The following is an 18643-nucleotide window of genomic DNA, read 5'->3' as shown; positions in this document are numbered from 1 at the left end:
CATTGTCTTTCTACCACATCTGCTCATCTGCTTTGGTCAGATATTATGCTGGACACCACCTTCTCCTTTAGCCCTGCATGGAAACCATCATGGCTTCTTCAACTTTGGATTCTTAGTGTACAAAAGAACAAATATTCAGGAAACAATCTATTCGATAAATGAACTTCCTTAATGGGTTACACAAAATTTTTAGCAAATATTTTTAATTCAAATCCAGAAAAAGGTAAAAATTCAGATTTTGGCAAATTATACAAAAGGAAACCATTTTGTGACAGTCTAATTTATTTTTCGTGCGCTGATATCAAACCGCCAGCTTCACAAACACAAGCCAAGCCCTCTACCACAGAGCACAACCCAGCTTACCAGTTTAAAAAGGTTAATTGACTGATTAACCGTGACTATGAGGCTTTGTAAGCATTTAGCCATCCTTCATCTTGCAGACTGAGAGAACTAAGCAGTAATAACTACATACATGGAAATTCACTATATGCTTCTTTTCTTTCAAAAGATGGTCCCTTTCACTTTCTTCCTTCCCTTATGATCCCAAATGAACTCCTTTTAATATTTTGACACTATATAAAACATTCTTTTTGCAAAGCTACTCCCTTAAACATGTTCCCCACATAAGTGTTATGTAGAACAGCATTCAGCAACTCTTAATAGCTGTTCTGTTAGAAGGCAGTGTATTACAGGGCAGAATGGGACTTGAAAATAAGATTTAATAAAATAAATAAATGAACTTAAAGCCACCAGGACCTTCAACACCTCTTATTATGCTAATGAATACTTCTATAACTAATGGGGATGTTCACTAAAGATACAGTCTCTAACTTTTCCTCATATATAATTAGCAATATCCAGTCATTTTACTCATTTAAACAAGTTTATTGAGTTACGAAGAAGGAAGAGTAATAATGGAAGATCTCTCTCTGTCTGCTAGTACAATTCTGCAATTCATTATCCTATTTTAAATTTCTAATTTTGATATCCGTTACTGACATACAAGGCTGGAAAAAAAAAAACCCTGAAGTTAAATGTCATCTGAGGCATATTCGGACTGGACTAAGAGCTAGGATTTCTTCTTAGTATTATTATTAAATTTTTAAAAATCCCTGTAAGGCTGGGTATGATGCCTCACACCTTCAGTCTCAGGACTTGGGAGGCAGAGCCTTGTTATTTGTGAATTCAAGGTTATCCTGACCCACTTAGTGAGCTCCGAGCCAGCTTGGACTACATAAAGAGACTCTATTTTAAAACAAAACAAACCCAATTCACTGGTAAAGTAAAAGGTTTCTAGAAAGGATTTTCATCTATATTTCATTTTGTTGATTCTCCCCAATTCCTACTCCCTGTTTTCTTCTCATTTACTTGTCCTTTCCCCTGCTACCCCCTAAGATTTTTGGGTCAATGTTCAATAGCTCTTGTGGGTTTTGTTATTGTTTGGAGTTTTTACTTTTAGGAACCAGGGATGTGTCACAGTTGGAGACTGTTTGCTTATCTTGTGTAAAGCCCTGGATACAATTCCCAGCAAAAACAAAACAAAACAAAACAAAAAACAAAGAAAAAACCTAAAATTTAACAGAACTTCTATGTACGAAGCCTAAAATATTTATTATACGGTGTCTTATGGAGGACGTTTGCTGATCCTACATACAGTCTCATCTTTATAAGTTCCCCTGCAATGCAGTAGAATTCATTGTATTTATTTGTGTGCTGACAAAAGCCTAAATCCATTCATAAACAGGATTTGATGGTTTTACTTAGAACATACCTTTTCCCCCTTTATACCACTACAGTCACATTTTGATCCAGGAGAACATCCATGGCAGGCCTACAGGAGGAGAAGGAGAAATCATTGAATACAAACTTGAAAGCAAATATGACTTAGAACTTAACTGGATTAAGCAATTCAGACTTGTAGACTCAATACAAGAAAAAAATCTGAAAGGATATATACAAACGGCAATGGCATTTTATATATATATTCAAGCTTTTGTTATATGCACGTCCCTTTTAACTTCCTTTTTAACAATGATCAAATGGAAGTTCTATAATTTTAAACTAATAAATATCTTTTACATTTTACATTCATTTGTATGTGGGGGTGGGTGGGTGGGTGCATGCATGTTGTAGCATGAGTGTGGTGGTAAAAAAAATTAACATGAAGTGGTTACTATATAAGTTTCAGGAATAAAAATCAAGTTGCTGGGTTTAATAGCCATCTCCTTTACTTGTCGAGAACTATCTTTTTTATTTTCTTCTTTTTGAGACATGGTCTCTCTACATAGCCCTGGCCGCCCTGGAACTTAAGGTGTAGACCAGGCTCGTCTTGAACTCACAGAGATTCCACTACCTCTGCCTGCTGAGTGACAGGACTAACTGTGAGCATCACAATGCCCAGCTGAATATCTTTTTTAAATATGCTAAAATGGAAAGAAAATTCGTATAACATTCTGGTTGGTATGGTTTGTCCTTGCCCAGGCTGTAGGAGCACCTTACTTTTTATCCTAAGATCATTTGTAACAAATTACTTCTCAATCTGTATCAGCAAATGACCTTGGAAACTAGCCAAGACTAGCTACCACTTGAAGTCAGCTTGTTTCCTGGCATTCATAAGTAATCACACAAGGATCATAAAACATGTAATGCTGTATTTTACCTCCTTTTTTCCCTTGCTCCTGCTTTTTCATCAATAATAGCTCGATTTTTTAACCTTTCCGAGTTTACCACAAAGTCTAGATTCTCTGAATCATTACTAACAATTAAATTTAACTACACTAGGGAGTGATGTCCTGAAGCCAGAGAAATATATTTCTCTAATATAAAAACATATAGAGAATGGGAAAAGAGTAAGCGACATCTAACATCCAGAACTATCTGTTATATTACTGTCAAGCTGAAATGCTTAGAAAAACTAATAATAATTGGAATAATATATACAGACAACACCGTGTTGATGTATAAGAAAGCAAAACACATTTTGTCAAACCAACTACTGAAAACATTTGTAAAAGAAAAATATAAAACATCGTTAATCACTGTTCCATCTTCATAGCCCATGGTTTAACAAGTAAGCCAGCCTCCTGTCTTGTCTTCCAAGTTTTCCTTTTTCTAGTCATTCCTGAAGAACCTCCCGAAACCCTTATCAACTGACTACTGCTCAAAATAGAAGACAGCATCCTGTTGAAACCTGTTTTCTTGATTCTAAAAGAAAGCTAAAATGGTCTCATGATAGAAGCATACCTCCCACTGTGAGTGTGTTCCAGTAAAAGTGTACTCTGATACTTCAACTTAAATCTGTTGTGTGCCAGATAGCTTTTGGTCAACTTGACGCAGGCAAGAATCATTTGGAAAAGGGGGAACTCGAAACTGAGAAAATAACCACTGAAGGAAACCCTATGGAGAATTATTTTTTCATAATGATTGATTTGGGAGGGCCCAGTCCACTGTGAAAAGTGCCACCCCCAGCAGGTGCTCATGAGTTGTATAGGAAAGCAGGCTGAGCAAGCCACAAGAACAAGCTAGTAAGCAGCGCTCCTCCGGGGCTTCTAATTCAGTTCCTGCCTCCAGGTTCCTGCCTTGAGTTCCTGTTCGGACTTCCCTCAATGACTGACAGTGACTGGGTCATGAAATCAACATAAACCCACTCCTCTGCAAGTTGCTTTTGGCCATGGTATTTATCATAATAATACAAGGCATATTAGTTATACAATCATTACTACTATTCACAGGTACTTAGAATACACTCTGTTTTGGGGATTACATGTTAACTACATTTTAACTCTAAGAGTTTCATATAGGCTTAATCATCCTTCAAATGAGAAGTGTTACTAGTGAAGACAAGAAAACTTGTTAGGCACAAAGATATAAATATAAATAAACCCATACAAAACAGTAAGTTCAGGAACAGAAGCTAACACAAGATACCTAATTCTGGCTTATGCAAAGATGAATTATTGATTCTAAACTATGAATTTACAAAATTTAGAAACCACACATTCACAAATTCTTGAGAAAAGAATAGTCAACAGTCCTAACACCTGGATTAGACCGTGCATACTGTCAACAGTCCTAACAGCTGGATTAAACTGTGCATACTGTCAACAGTCCTAACACCTGGGTCAGACTGTGCATACTGTCAACAGTCCTAACACCTGGATTAAACTGTGCATACTGTCAACAGTCCTAACACCTGGGTCAGACTGTGCATACTGTCAACAGTCCTAACACCTGGATTAGACCGTGCATACTGTCAACAGTTAATTGCATCATCATAGAGGAACAGAGCAATGCTAATGCACAATGGCTACTAACATGAGACTAATGTTTGACATCAGGAAGTGGATCTAAATTAAAGTAGCATGCACATGAGATTTTGTTAGAAATAAAATTACATCTTTTGCATTTTCAGACATTTGAATTAAGAGATCGTCCCCAAAATACAGATTCCAAAATTGAAAATAATGCAAAACCAGCCTAATAGAATTCTTTTACTAAAAAAAATTACTTCCATGAGACATATACTTTTCCTTCGAAATATCTAACAATAGTACATAACTCTTAAAATATAATTTATGAGGAAATAAAGTTTTATATTCTTGTATATGCAATGTTTCTCAAGATTAATGATTTCATCATATTAAATATCTTTATCAACTAACATGAAGTATATTTTAAAGATAATTCTCCTTAAAACACTTAGGAATATAGAAAATTTGTTTGAATTTAATTTAAAATTTTAATTATAATCTATATATACCAAATAGGCTATAAAAACGACTCTGTTACTCATGGGGTTTGAAAAAAAAAAAAGACCACCATAAAAGCCAACTCATTGTAATACACACCAACCACTAGGTGGCACTTTCCATGCAGACAAGGGAACGGCCCTAATCAGACATCTCATTAGGTGGAGGAGCTTTCCATTTTTAAGCAGTAGCTATTCATATCGACAAGGTGCCTAATAAATCCAAAACACAATGGTATAACTATGACTGGCACAAAATATGGAGACCTGGGTGCTTGCTGCCTTTAAGAAATTTGCAATCTAGTTTTTTTAAGAATCTTGCCATAAACAAATAAAAATGTAATTAAAACTAAGTGGAACAATACTACAGCAGTAATGAAAAAGTAATAACACTCAAGAAATATTCTCCGATGTTTCTGTAGCAAGTGAATCGTTCTGAGACCATTGATAAGTTGACTCCACACTCTAGGGCTTGTTTCTCCTTTAGAAAAAGCCAGTCATGGATAGGACCATTTCACTCTGTAGATTCACCAAGTAAAAGAAAGTGACTGGTATCCATGGTTATGAGAGTTAATAAAGCTAGTTGCCTTGAGGCTGAGAATTATTAATATCACGTGGAAGGTAGTCAGAAAATCTTTCTAAACTAGGAAAAAATCATTACAGCAAGCAACATGATTAAAGACAAATTTGGGTGAGGCAAATAGTGAGATAAAAGAACCATTGCGTATCTCAGTTTAAAAGACTTTGTAAGTCCACACGGAAAGTATGATAGGAAAATGTGGTTAGTTAGCTTCTTGATGAGACAGTTTATAGCCCAGACGAGCATGAACTGGCTCTGCTCTCACGTCAGCCTCCCAAGTGATAGCAAGGGAGCAGAGCCATCAATCCTAGCTTCATCTTCTCAATACCGAGGGCGCAAGTTTGTTTCTCCAACAGCACAGATGATTGTTAATGCATGAAAATCACTAATCTATAGCAATGTTTTTAGTTTTTATTCTGTGAGAAAATGTCAAAATAAAAATCAAAGAAGGTTTCTATTACCCCATGTTAAAATACATAATAAAATTGTATGTAACTATAATAATTAAAACAGTATGGAACTGCTCCAAGATTTATTGTTCAAAAAATAACTAATCATGTAGTATATGGCATTAAGTATAGAAGGTAATACTTTTAGATCTTAAAATATAAAAATAAAAACATAGATTAGGATAGTACCTGAAATGTTATGGGCATTTTTGTCCTTTGCAGATTGAAACATTTGTATCTAGATAATGAGATATCTTGAGGGTAAGACCCAAGTCTAAACATAGAGTGCATTTTCTATTTCTTATATACCTCCAACACCCTCCCAAGCAGAGCTACCAAATGGGAGCCAATGTTCAAATATCAGTCTGTGGGGGGGCATTTATCACTCAAGCCACTACTTTTAGACACGGGAAAAAGAAATCAGATTATCTTTTCACGTTAAGATTTGGAATTAGGAACCTCAGCTAAGATAGAACATGTGTCATTTGTCTTTCTAGGTCTGTTATTTCATTCAATATGATCTTTTCTAGTTCTATCCATTTATCTGAAAATGATTTATGATTTCATTTTTATTCATAACTGAATAGTTTTCCATAGTAGATATGTACCACATTTTCATTTTTTTTAGCTATTTTGAATACAGCAAAAATGAACACGACTGAGCAAGTATCTGTGGAATACGATATTGGTTCACTTGACCACATGCCAAGGAGTGGTATTTCTGAGTCATAGGCTAGATTTATTTTTACATTTTTCATGATTCTCCACACTGATTTCCAGAGTGACTGGACCAATTTGCAACCCCACCAGCAGTGAGTAAGTGTTCTCCCCTCCAATTCGATTCAGCATTTGTTGTCAGTTATTTTGTTGATCTTTACCACTCTGACTGGGGTAAGGCAAAATTTCAGCCTTCTTTTGACTTCTTTTCCCCATTGGCTAGGTACAATGGGAATTTTTTGAGATGTTTCACTGCTATTTGGTTTGTCCTTTGAGACCTCTCTTTTCAGGTCGGGCCCATTTTTGAAAGGGTCATATTTGTTTGTTTGACTGTTTATTTTTTCTTAGGTCTTTATATATTCTGAATATTCAGCTTCTGTCAGACATGCAGCTGGAAAAGTCTCTCCCACTCTGTGGGCTTCTGCTTCACCTGGTTGATTGTTTCTTTAGCTGTGCAGAAGTTCCAGTTATCATTTTTTGGGCTTTAATTCTTGGGTAAATGGAGTCTTACTCAGGAGGTCCTTTCTTATACCAATATCACATAGGATAGTTTCTGCTAACAGTTTCAGTGTTCCAAGTTTCAAGTTGAGGTCGGTGGTCCATTTGGTATTAGTTTTTGAATATGAAGATAAATACAGGTCTAATTTCATTCTGCACGTGACATTCAGGTTTTATTTATTAAGAGTACACTTTTATTTGTAATCTTCTAGATTAAAACTTAATTACAACATGTTTCCCTTCTCTTTTCTCCCTCTAAACTATCCCATATACTCCTCCCTACTCTCCCTAAAGTTCACAGACATATACTTTTCCCAGCACTGTTGGTGGGAGATGATTTTCTTCGGCATATATTTTTGACATCTCTGACAAATATAAAGTGTTTAAAATCTATCTGTTTAAGTTTATTCCATTGGTCTATGCATCTCTTTTTGTCAGTACACTATTGTTTTAATTGCAAAGGTTCTGTGATACATCTTGAGATCTGGAATGGTATTCTCTCCAGCATTGTTCTTTTTGTCCAGGATTGTATTTGGCCATCCTGGGTCTTTTATGACTCCATATGAATGTTTTTTTTCTTCAAATGGGAAACATATTGAAAGGTAAAATTATAAAAATTAAAAGAAAACATTGGAATACATATTCTTGATTTTTGCTTAGTCAGTTCCACGTAGAAATTCATCTAAAGGACTAAACAGTTAAATGAACTTTCTGCTTTTGAAGAGGTTCAGAGTTTAGTTGCCAGCACCCATGACAGAGGCTCACAACCACCTGGAATTCCAAACTATTCCGTTCTTAGGCATATATCCAAGAGAAGTAGAGTAATGTCTGTAAAAACATCTTATATGTGACTTTTCACAACATCATTACAAATAATATTTGAAAGGATAAAAAAAATCCATCAAGGTGAACTTATTAAATAATATGTAGTATACACAGTCAATAAAATATCATTTGACAAGGAAGAGGAGGGAGATATTGTCTCATGCTACAACACTCATGAACTTTGGAAACATGGCATGAAGTAAAAGAAAACAAATACAAAATTTCACATTGGCATGAGTTTACTTACGTTAAACGTTGAGAATAGACAGAACTATAGAAACAAAGAGACAGGCGTTTGCCTGTGACTGTTGTCAGTGGGTAGAGAAAGTTAATGAATGTGGTTTTCTTATCATATTGCTAAGAAATGTTCTAAATTTTATTTGGTGAATGGCTATAAAATTCTGTACATATTCTCCAAAACTACTGAACATATGCTTTAAATGGATAAAATGAACTGTGTAAATTGTGTATCAAATATCCCGCCAAAATTCATGTAAAGAAATAAAATATAGGAAAATATACAGTCAAAAATTAAAAGGAAGTTAAGAAATTTGTCTACTTGAAAATTAACAAATGAGCTTTGCTCCAGTATTATGGGACAGTTCTAAGAATCAGACATAAGAATGTACTACCCAAAGCCATAGCCTGGGCTTCACTAAGTTCCCCTTTCCACAGGGTGATGCTAAGCAGACAAATGAACCTTCACACAGGTCACACTGCTGGCTCTTGCTGAAGAGAAATCATGTATTTAAAGAACTTATGTATCTCATAAGGCACAGTAAATGTTTTTCTTAATATCTTGTTTTTATTATAGTATAAGGTAAACATATCTGACTTTTTCTTGCAAATGGAAATAACTATCACTATTCCTCAAGTCATTTATTAGAAAACATCCTTGAAAGTAAAGTTCACTGGGAGGACAGCTCCTCTATTCCCAAGATGGACAGAGGAGGTCCATGGAAAGTTTTCATCAAACAACATCTTGAAATTTGAAATTTTAAAAGAATAAACAAAAGCAGAACATAATAGACAGCTATAAATGGCACTATCCTTTGAGATGATTCATTTTCCTTCAGTGATAATTTATTAGTGATTAATGTAATACATAATTTGTGATGAGGTTGTCAGGTATGGTGTCATGCTGTCTCTAAGTTACTTTAAAAATAATCATTGGACATGCACATACATAGAAACTCAAGGCATCAAGAGTAAGAAGTGTAAGGTAAATATAGGAAAAAACACTGACAAATACCGCATCTATATGAAGATATAATTGTTTTCATTACATAGTCTTACTATGTTTTGAAAATGCTAGTAAAATCTTAGGTAAGTACCTTGAGAAAAATGTTGGAAACAAATATCCTTAGAACTTCAAAAAAGGAAGCAAATTTCAGAATGTATGATATGACATTTATCAGAGACATCAAAAGCCTAAGATTACATAGAAAAGTTGAAATAAAAGATGAAAAAGCTATGCACAATAATAACCAAAGAAAGCTGGTATCACTATATTAATTTTAGACAAAAATGGATTTTAAGGCAGAACACATTACAAAAGATAAAACAAGGTCACTTCAGAATGATAAAAGATTTGGTTCACAAGGATGACTTTCTTTAAAATAGCTTAAATTATATACATTAATAACATCTTCAAAATACATAAAGTAAAAACCAACAGATTTCTAAAAGTACACAAATCTATGTAGTTGAAGATCTTAAAGAAACCTCTCATAATTTACTGATATAACATGTAAAGAAAATAATCTGTGAGGGCATACAAATATTTGAACATCACTAACAAGCTTATTCTAATGACCATCTATAATACAATGTATTCCACAAATGGAGAACACAAATTGATGTGAGGAAAACCTTAGAAACTTCCTAAAATTGACCATACACTGTTCTTTAAAGTATTTTAAACTAATGTAAAAGGTCAGAGGATCAAATACAACATAATATTTAACCATAATGTTATTGAGCTTGAGTACAGCATTCCAATCTAACTGAACAATATCAGAGAACAGAACAGAAAAGAACAGATAAAATTAGCCTAATTTTATTACTAAACTTACATAGGAGTGAGTGTGAAGGATAAGTTACAGATTTGTTTTCCCAAAGAGTATAGATGTAAAAACGCTACATAAAACATAATGAAGCTAGATTTACATAGCACTAGCAATTTTCCGAGGAAAGGAAAGTTTAGTAAATAAGCACAAATGTCACTCAGATTAAATGAAGGGATAGAAAATCCAAAAGAATTTCTGCAGATAATAGTTTGATAAAGCTGTTGAATATAAGCTAATATATTTACATGAATTAGATTTTCATATGCCAGACAGTAACAGAGATCGTGTCCAGAGATGCTTCAGTGTAGTCTCCTAGGCTAGGGCGAAAGTGAGTGAAACAGACACACTATAGCACTTTTTGAAACATAGCTTAATGAATGCATTGCAAGGATAAATAAAAGACCCACAATTGCAACCAACAGTATAGCAGTAATATCCACATACCTAAAATATGAAAACTTACCAATTTAATTGAAAATAGAATAATAATAGGGTGAAGACTGAAAAGAGGACATAAGTGTTGATAAACAACAAAAAAATTATTTGCAAGTTTTTACCCTTGAATAACTGATTGAGGGATTCAAGAGTGATGAAGAACAAGACTAATGATTTTTAGAACAACTTGAATTTGGGGACCATAAGTATGTACAGTACCATGTCATCCTAACATGCTTTTGAGTTTAAGACACAATTAGAAGACATTATTTTAGTTGATTTTTATTTTGTTATGTGTGTGTGTGTTTTGCCTCTATGGATGTCTGTGCACCACTTGTGTCCCTGGTGACCACAAAGGCCAGAAGAGGGCATTAAATACTCTGGAACTTGAGTTAAAAATGGTAGTGAGCTGCCATATAGGTGCTGGACACTAAACCCAGTTCCTGTGGAAGAGCATCCAGTGCTCTTAAATGGTGATCCATCTCTATCAACATGGAGAAGAATGAAAATAGATCCATATCTATTGCCATGTACAAAACTCAAGTACAAATGGATCAAAGACCTCAACATAAAACCAACCACACTGAACCTCATAGAAGAGAAAATGGGAAGTACACTTGAATGCATTGGCACAGGCGACCACTTCCTAAATAGAACCACAGCAGCACAGACACTGAGGGAAGTAATTAATAAATGGGACCTCCTGAACTGAAAAGCTTCTGTAAAGCAAAGGACACAGTCAACAAGAGAAAATGGCAGAGTACAGAAGGGGAAAAGATCTTCACCAATCCCACATAGGACAGAGGTCTGATCTCCAAAATATACAAAGAACTGAAGAAATTGGTCATCAAAAGAACAAAAATCAATAAAAAATGGAGTACAGTGCTAAACTAAAGAGAGAACTCTCAACAGAGGAATCTAAAATGGCTGAAAGACACTTAAGGAAAGGCTCAATATCCTCAGCCATCAGAGCAATGCAAATCAAAACAACTCTGAGATTACATCGTACACCTGTAATAATGGCCAAGATAAAAAAAAAACACTGATGACAACTTATGCTGGAGAGGATGTGGGGTAAAGGGAACACTCTCCATTGCTGGTGGGAGTGCAAACTTGAACAGTCTCTTTGGGTATTAATATGGCGATTTCTCAGAAAATTAGAAAACAACCTTCCTTAAGACCCAGCAATACCATTTTGGGGAATATATCCAAAGGATGCTCAATCATACCACAAGGACATGTGCTCAACTATGGTCATAGCAGCATTGTTTGTCATAGCCAGAACCTGGATACAACCTAAATGCCCCATGACTAAACAGTGGATAAGGAGAATGTGATACATTTACACAATGGAGTACTACAGAGCAGAAAAAAAAAATAATGACATCTTCAAATTTTGGGGCAAATGGATAAATCTAGAAAACATCATTTTGAGTGAGGTAACCCAAACCCAGAAAGAAAAATATAACATATACTCACTCATAAGTGACTTTTAGACATAAAGCAAAAAAAAAAAAGCCTACAATCCCAGAGAACCTAGACAACAAAGAGGACCCTAAGAGAGACATACATGGTTTTAATGTACATGGGATGTAGAAAAAGACAGGATCTCCTGAGTAAATTGGGAACATGGGGACCATGGGAGAGGGTAGAAGCGGAGGGGAGAGAAAAGGAGGGGAACGGAGAAAAAATATATAGCTCAATAAAAACAATTTAAAAAGATAAATATCAATCCATCTCTCCAGGCCAAGATATTATTTCAAATTGAATTTTTTAAAAGAAGTTGTTTTGAACCTGATAACACAAAGTCTCCAATTGTAAAATTCTTATTGAATTCAAAGCTAAAATTTCTGGATATTTTTCTATAGTCTTTCATTGATATCCTACCACAAGCCTTAAACATATCATATATCTTTATAATAAATGCTAAAAATAAAATGGTGCGAGAGGAATTGTAATAGATCTTATAAATTAACTAATGTATTCCTATAGTTATAAATGTGAAAAACATGCAGAAAAATGCAGATCCCATCAGTAGCAGAGGCAGAGCCAGAACCATTCCCTTGACTTCTCCAATATTTCCAAATGATTCTCATTTGCTTCCAAATCCTGAGCAAAAGCCAAGACATCTTGCCAGATTTTCTATGAAGAGGAAACATTTTCTTCTCACTATCATAAAAGTGTTCTTTAAAAATCAAATTATTGATGAACACATTAATTAGTTGGAAAGCCTTTTAACCAAAACAGCACCTGCCAGTTTCTCTATATTCAGATCAAAAAATATTAAGTGACTCACTAAAATGTGAAGCAGGCGCAGGGGAGACTGTTCAGTGGGTACAGCACTTTCATACAAATTTGAGGAAAAAATGAATTTATACTCTGGAGATGCTGAAGCATGCCACAGGAGCCCGTATAGGCAGGTCTATTGAACCTGTCCATATTGGGTTTCACGGTCTAAGTTGATGAGGACAACTGACCAGGTTTCTTCCTCAAGAGGGCACCAGATCTCATTACAGATGGTTGTGAGCTGCCATGTGGTTGCTGGGAATTTAACTCAGGACCTTTGGAAGAGCAGGCAGTGCTCTTAGCAGCTGAGCCATCACACCTTTAAAACCAACACTCAGGAGGCAGAGTGGATCTCTGTGAGTTCAAGGCCAGCCTTGTCTACAGAGTGAGTTCCAGGACAGGTTCCAAAGCTACAGAGAAACCCTGTCTCAAAAAACCAAACAAATGGGAGGAACTGGGGTCAAATCCTCACTACTTAGCAGTGCTACAGCACTGGGTATCTGCCATCCCAGTGTTTCTTCAGCAAGATGGGAGGTGGAGACAGGAGAATTCCTAGAAGCTCCCAAGGTCAACTAGTCTGTTGTAAGCAGAAGAGCAACAGATAACAAAGATGAAAGATGAGGACCAATGCCTGAAGTTTCTCTCTGACCTCTGAAAGCATGGAGTGGCACACACACATCTCCACATGGACACACATGCATCACTCACAAAAATACAACAATTAAAACTTGTCAGATGAAATGTCGATGCCTACAAGTAATTACAATTATAATATATAATATACTAATGATACTTGACTTCTTATTAAAACTTTGAAATTTATTAAGATAGTTGAAGAATAATATATATTTCTTTCTAGTCTAGAAACTGTGTTGCTATGGTTTATTTAATTGGGAACAGGCTGGAATTGGGAAGAAAATGGGGGTTATAGAAGGATGCCTATAAACTCACATTGATCAAAGTGAGTCCAAAGATTTGAAGACATCTGTGGTGGTTTGAAAGAAAATGGCCCTTAAGGAAATGGTGCTATTAGGCAGCATGGCCTTGTTGGAGCAGCTGTGGTCTTGTTGGAGGAAGTGAGTCACTGTGGAGGCAGGCTTTGAGGCCTTATATATGCTCAAGCCACGCCCAGTGAGATGGACCACTTCCTCTTGCCTCCACAGATGTAGAACTCTCAGCTCCTTCTCCAGTAACATGATGATAATGAACTGAACCTGAAACTGTAAATGAGCCCCCTCAATGAAATGTTTTCCTTTATAAGAGCTTCACTGTTGCAGTGTCTCTTCACAGCAATAGAAACTCAAGGACAACAGCAATTCACAAATAATGGCATTTCTAGCATTTACTCTGGACGATTTAGCAATTACTTCATTACTAATACTGTAATCTTCGAAATCCACAAATAAGTTTCTCAGATTAGCAACTGTAACTTTACATTTGGTACAAGGAAGACAAGCCTATGTCTTCCATTAGGTAGAGGTTTTTTTTTTTTTGTTAATTTTAACTTTTATAAAGATGTATTTCTTTTTAAATTTATTTCATTTGTGTAAGTATGTACCTGCACATATGTATATCACATGCATGTGGTACTAATGTAGAATAGGTAGGGCTTTAGAACTCCTGGAATCGGAGTTACACGCAGCTGTGAGCTACCTAATGTGAGTTCTGGGAACTGAACCTGGGTCATCTGAGTTCTCTTAACTCTGGAGACATCTGTCCAGTCATTGGGTAATTCTTTTATTTACAAATACTTCTAACAGAACTTACATGAAATGACACACTTTTTTGATTAGTTAGGTAGGATAAATAGGACTTTTATATACAAAAATTACCTAGTCTAATTTATATTCTTGTTATCTCAAACTTGGGATAAGAAATTGGTCTTGCTTAAGGTAACTTGTATTTGGTTTGAGTTTATTTTTTGAGACAGCATTTCATTTAGCCCAGGCTAGCCTCAAACTTTCTGTGTTCACGACAATGACTTTGAATTTCTGAGCCTCGTACCCCACCCCAATACAAGAATTGGAGGCATCTACCCTTATACTTGGATAATTTGTTTATGTTATAATCATAAAGTGTATTTTTAATGAATGTCATTCTGACTTAGGGTAATTTTTATATATAAAAAATCCTATCATCATGAAGCCCTGGGTTCAATCTCCAGCCAAATGATACTAATAATGAATTAAACTTAATAATTTTAAAGAAATGAAAACTTAAACTCTAAAAATAGAACATGTTTGGTAAAGTCTCTTATTGGGGTTTATAGATGCTTTACAGAGATGAAAATGTTTACTATCATCATATGCTCTGCATTAATTAATATAGAACTGTTAAAAAAACTCATGTTGTAATGATTGTCTTTCAATATTTAAGCTTGGATGGAGCATGGCAGATTTAATTTTAAAATGATGTTTGGAGAGGTGTTTGGAGCAGTTTCTCAATGGTTAATAGCACTTATTGCTTTTACAGAGGACCCAGATTTGGTTCTGAGAACTCACAATCATCCATAACTCCAGTTCCAGGGAATATGATGCACTTATCTGACCTCCAGGGGCAACAGGTGCACATACGGTAAACGTGCTTGCACACACACACACACACACACACACACACACACACAAATATATACACACACACGAGAGAAAAAGAGGTGAGGGAAGGGAGAGAGATATGGGCAAAACACACACGAAAAAAAGCATAAATACAAAGTTTTTCTTTGTTGATAGGATCTTGCTACATAATTGAGGCTGAACCTGGAACTTGCTAATTAGGCCACATTGCTCCCAAACTCACAATCTTCCTTCCTCAGTGTCCTCAGTTTTGGGAGTTCAGGCGCGTTCCTTCATGTGTTTCGTAAGAGCTCTATCACAGAACTACATCACCAGCAGTTTTTATTTATTTGAATACAGGGTGCTCCAATCAGTCATCCTTGAAATTGCAATTCTCCTGTCTCAGCTTCCAGAGTAGCTGAGATTATAGGGTTGTGCCACAACCTCCAATTACAAATTTTTAAACTAATATGCAAATCTTATAAATATTAATAGATGCATGTATTAATTACTGTGATTGTCAATATTATTAATGTGACAGGATCTAGAACTGCCAAGGAGACAAACTTCTAGGTATCACTGAGACGGAGTTATAGCTTGTGTTTTGGTGGGAAGACAGAACCCTCAATGTCAGGAGCATAATTCCACTGGCTAAGATCCTGGATGCAATAAAAAAGGAGAAAGAAGTCTGTGTACTAGAATTCATTTCTCTGTTTCTAGGCTGCCTGTAAGATGGAGTCTTTAAGAGACAGGAAAAGTCTAAAAAAAAAAACACTGTTTTGCACAATACAGGGTAACTTAGTAATTTAGCCTGTTCTTAACACATGGATTCTCAAGTATGTTGTCATATTTCCTTATCACATATGAAATTACACATATAAGGTAAATAAATTAGGAAATTTGTGATAAGACCTTACAAAACAATAAAAATACCACTTGTATAGCTCTTTGCAATTTATAGGCAAGATGATAAATATTTTATCTCTGTAATAATTTTAGAATGTATCCAAATGTAGTGATCTATGTTTTTAAAATGAAGAAATTGAGGTTTACAGGACTCAAATGACTGTTTAAGACCACAGAGTAAGGTGATACTTAAACTCTCACATCTTTTAATTCTTTGGCCTTTCTGTTTGGTTACAGCCTTTTTTTGGATTACTCAAACTATAGCCTAATAAATCCCCTCTTAATATATTCTATCAGTTCTGTCCCTTTAGACAATCCTGACTAAGAAACTTGGCCTTGGAAAAGTACTAACATCATAGATAAAATCAGCAAGCAAAAAAAAAAAAAAACAGAACCATGATTATAAGAATAAAACCTTAGAGTTCTGCTGAGCATAAATATGTCTGGAATGTCTCCTATGAACCAATCAAATTCTGTGTTCTAAGTGCATTTAAGACCCAGTGTGTCCAAATCCAGGGCTCTATGCCCATGTAAAAATCCACTAAGATGCCCTAGGCCTACTTGTTGCCTACTTACAGGAAAAAAAAAAAAGAAGAGATTGTTTTTTCCCTGAGGAGTGTACTCAAATATTTTGAATGGAATTACTTGCTGATCGTCTTAGCAACTGCTATTCACAGTCAGAGGAGCTAATATGATATTAAACTCAACTACAGCTTTTAGTCAGAAAATGTTCTATATGACATCTCCTCACTTCATGCTTTCCAAGAAACAGAAATCACATAATCACATAAAACAAGAATGCTTCAGTTCTGCTTGTTTCATTAGTGAACAATGGGAAAAGACAAGTTATTTTAAATAATGTAACTGTGTCACTAGTTACATAATTACAACATATGAAGTGTGGAAAATAATATAACATTCCCACAAACCCAGCCAAACACAAAAGCCCAGTACCATACCCTAAAATTATATATGTGACACCACCTATATACTGTCAATACTTAGAAAACAACTAACAACTTTCTAGTAAAGTTGGCAGTACTTTTTCCATACTCAGTCACATGGGACAATTTAATTTGTTTGCATGTTGGTGAGGGAGGTCCTTCTGTCTATATATTGCTTTGTATTGGTTAATGAATAAAAAATCTGCTTTGGCCTATAGCAAGGCAGAACTTAGCGAGGCAGGAAAAACTAAACTGAATACTGGGAAAAAGAAGGTGGTGTCAGGAGAAACCATGTAGCACCACCAGAGACAAATGCTGGAACTTTACCCAGTAAGCTATAGCCTCATGGTGATACACAGATTAATGGAGATGGGTTAATTTAAGATATGAGCTAGCCAGAAATATGCTTAAGCTATTGGCCAAACAGTATTGCAAATAATATGGTTTCTGTGTGATTATTTCAGGGCTGAGCAGCTAGGAACAAACAAGCATCCTCATATAACAGATATCTTCCGTTTTATTTAAACAGAAAAAAGGTGGTAATGTGGCATTCCCTTCTGTATGTTATGAATCCCATTGGTTAATAAAGAAACTGTCTTAGGCTGCACAGGGCAGAATATAGGTAGGCAGGGAAAATTAAACTGAATGCTGGGAGAAGAAGGTGGAGTCAAGAGATGCCATGTAGCCCTGCCAGAGACAGATGCTGGAACTTTACCTGGTAAGCCACAGCCTTGTGGCATTACACAGATTAATAGAAATGGGTTAAATTAAGATTTGTTAGCCAATTAGAAGCTAGAGCTAATGGGCCAAGCACTGATTTAATTAATACAGTTTCTGTGTGGTTATTTCAAGTCTGGGAAGCCAGAAACGAACAAGGGGCCTCCTACAACAGTATGCTCTTCAAAAATGTATTGTCACTTTATATTATTATAATGACAAAAAATCTGTCTTTTTCTTAGCCTTGCCTAGATGAGATCAGTGAACACAGTTGAGAAGGAGATGGCTGGCAAACAGATATAGAAGATGGACATATAGAGTTTCTTATGAGATAAAGGAATCATCTAGGATAGGCTTGTATAAAAGTAGCAACCATTCAGCAACTGGCTTTGAAATCTCACTTTAACATGAAGTTATATATCATCACTATCACTACTCCCTGAAGGGAATTCTGTGTGAAAAGGTCTAATATCTGCACAACAACTTTAGAAATTCAAGCCTAACTGGATAGCTATTGCATGCCCACATTCATTGAAACACTGAACTTGAAACAAAAACAATGAAATAAATGTGATATATTAGAAATTAAAATGGGGGAGGGGTAGAAAGATTACTCAGTGGTTAGGAACATTGACTTTTCCCCCAAGGGACCTGGGTTCAATTTCAGCACCAATATGGTAGTTCATAATTGCTTGTAACTCCAGTTCCAGGAGGCCTTATGCCTCCTTTGACCTCTTCATACATCGGGTATGCAAGTTATACACAGTCATACACACAGACCAAACTCTTCTACACATAAAATAAAAAATTTAAAAAAGACACTAAAACAGTACCTCTGATGAAGAACAGTTACAGATCTGCAATCAGACAAAATTGGAATAGAATTTATGATATTATTACATGTACTAGATTTGTGGG

The 18643-nt window shown here is 35.5% G+C and overlaps 1 protein-coding gene across 1 annotated transcript in view; it reads right to left on the bottom strand.

Annotated features, from left to right (window-relative positions):
- Col4a5 (collagen type IV alpha 5 chain) overlaps positions 1-18643 on the bottom strand; it is a 203090-nt gene that overhangs the window by 140241 nt on the left and 44206 nt on the right. The window contains exon 2 of the mRNA XM_050123992.1: positions 1772-1831. Coding sequence (XP_049979949.1) covers positions 1772-1831 — 60 coding nt within the window. The remainder of the gene's footprint in view (positions 1-1771; positions 1832-18643) is intronic.

Source organism: Alexandromys fortis, unplaced genomic scaffold (genome assembly GCF_014885135.2).
Source record: "Alexandromys fortis isolate MF-2015 unplaced genomic scaffold, M_Fortis_MF-2015_v1.1 scaffold_195, whole genome shotgun sequence".
In the NCBI taxonomy this organism is placed as follows: Eukaryota; Metazoa; Chordata; class Mammalia; order Rodentia; family Cricetidae; genus Alexandromys; species Alexandromys fortis.
The sequence above is the reverse complement of the archived record's forward strand: the minus strand, read 5'-3'. Positions and strand labels throughout refer to the sequence as shown.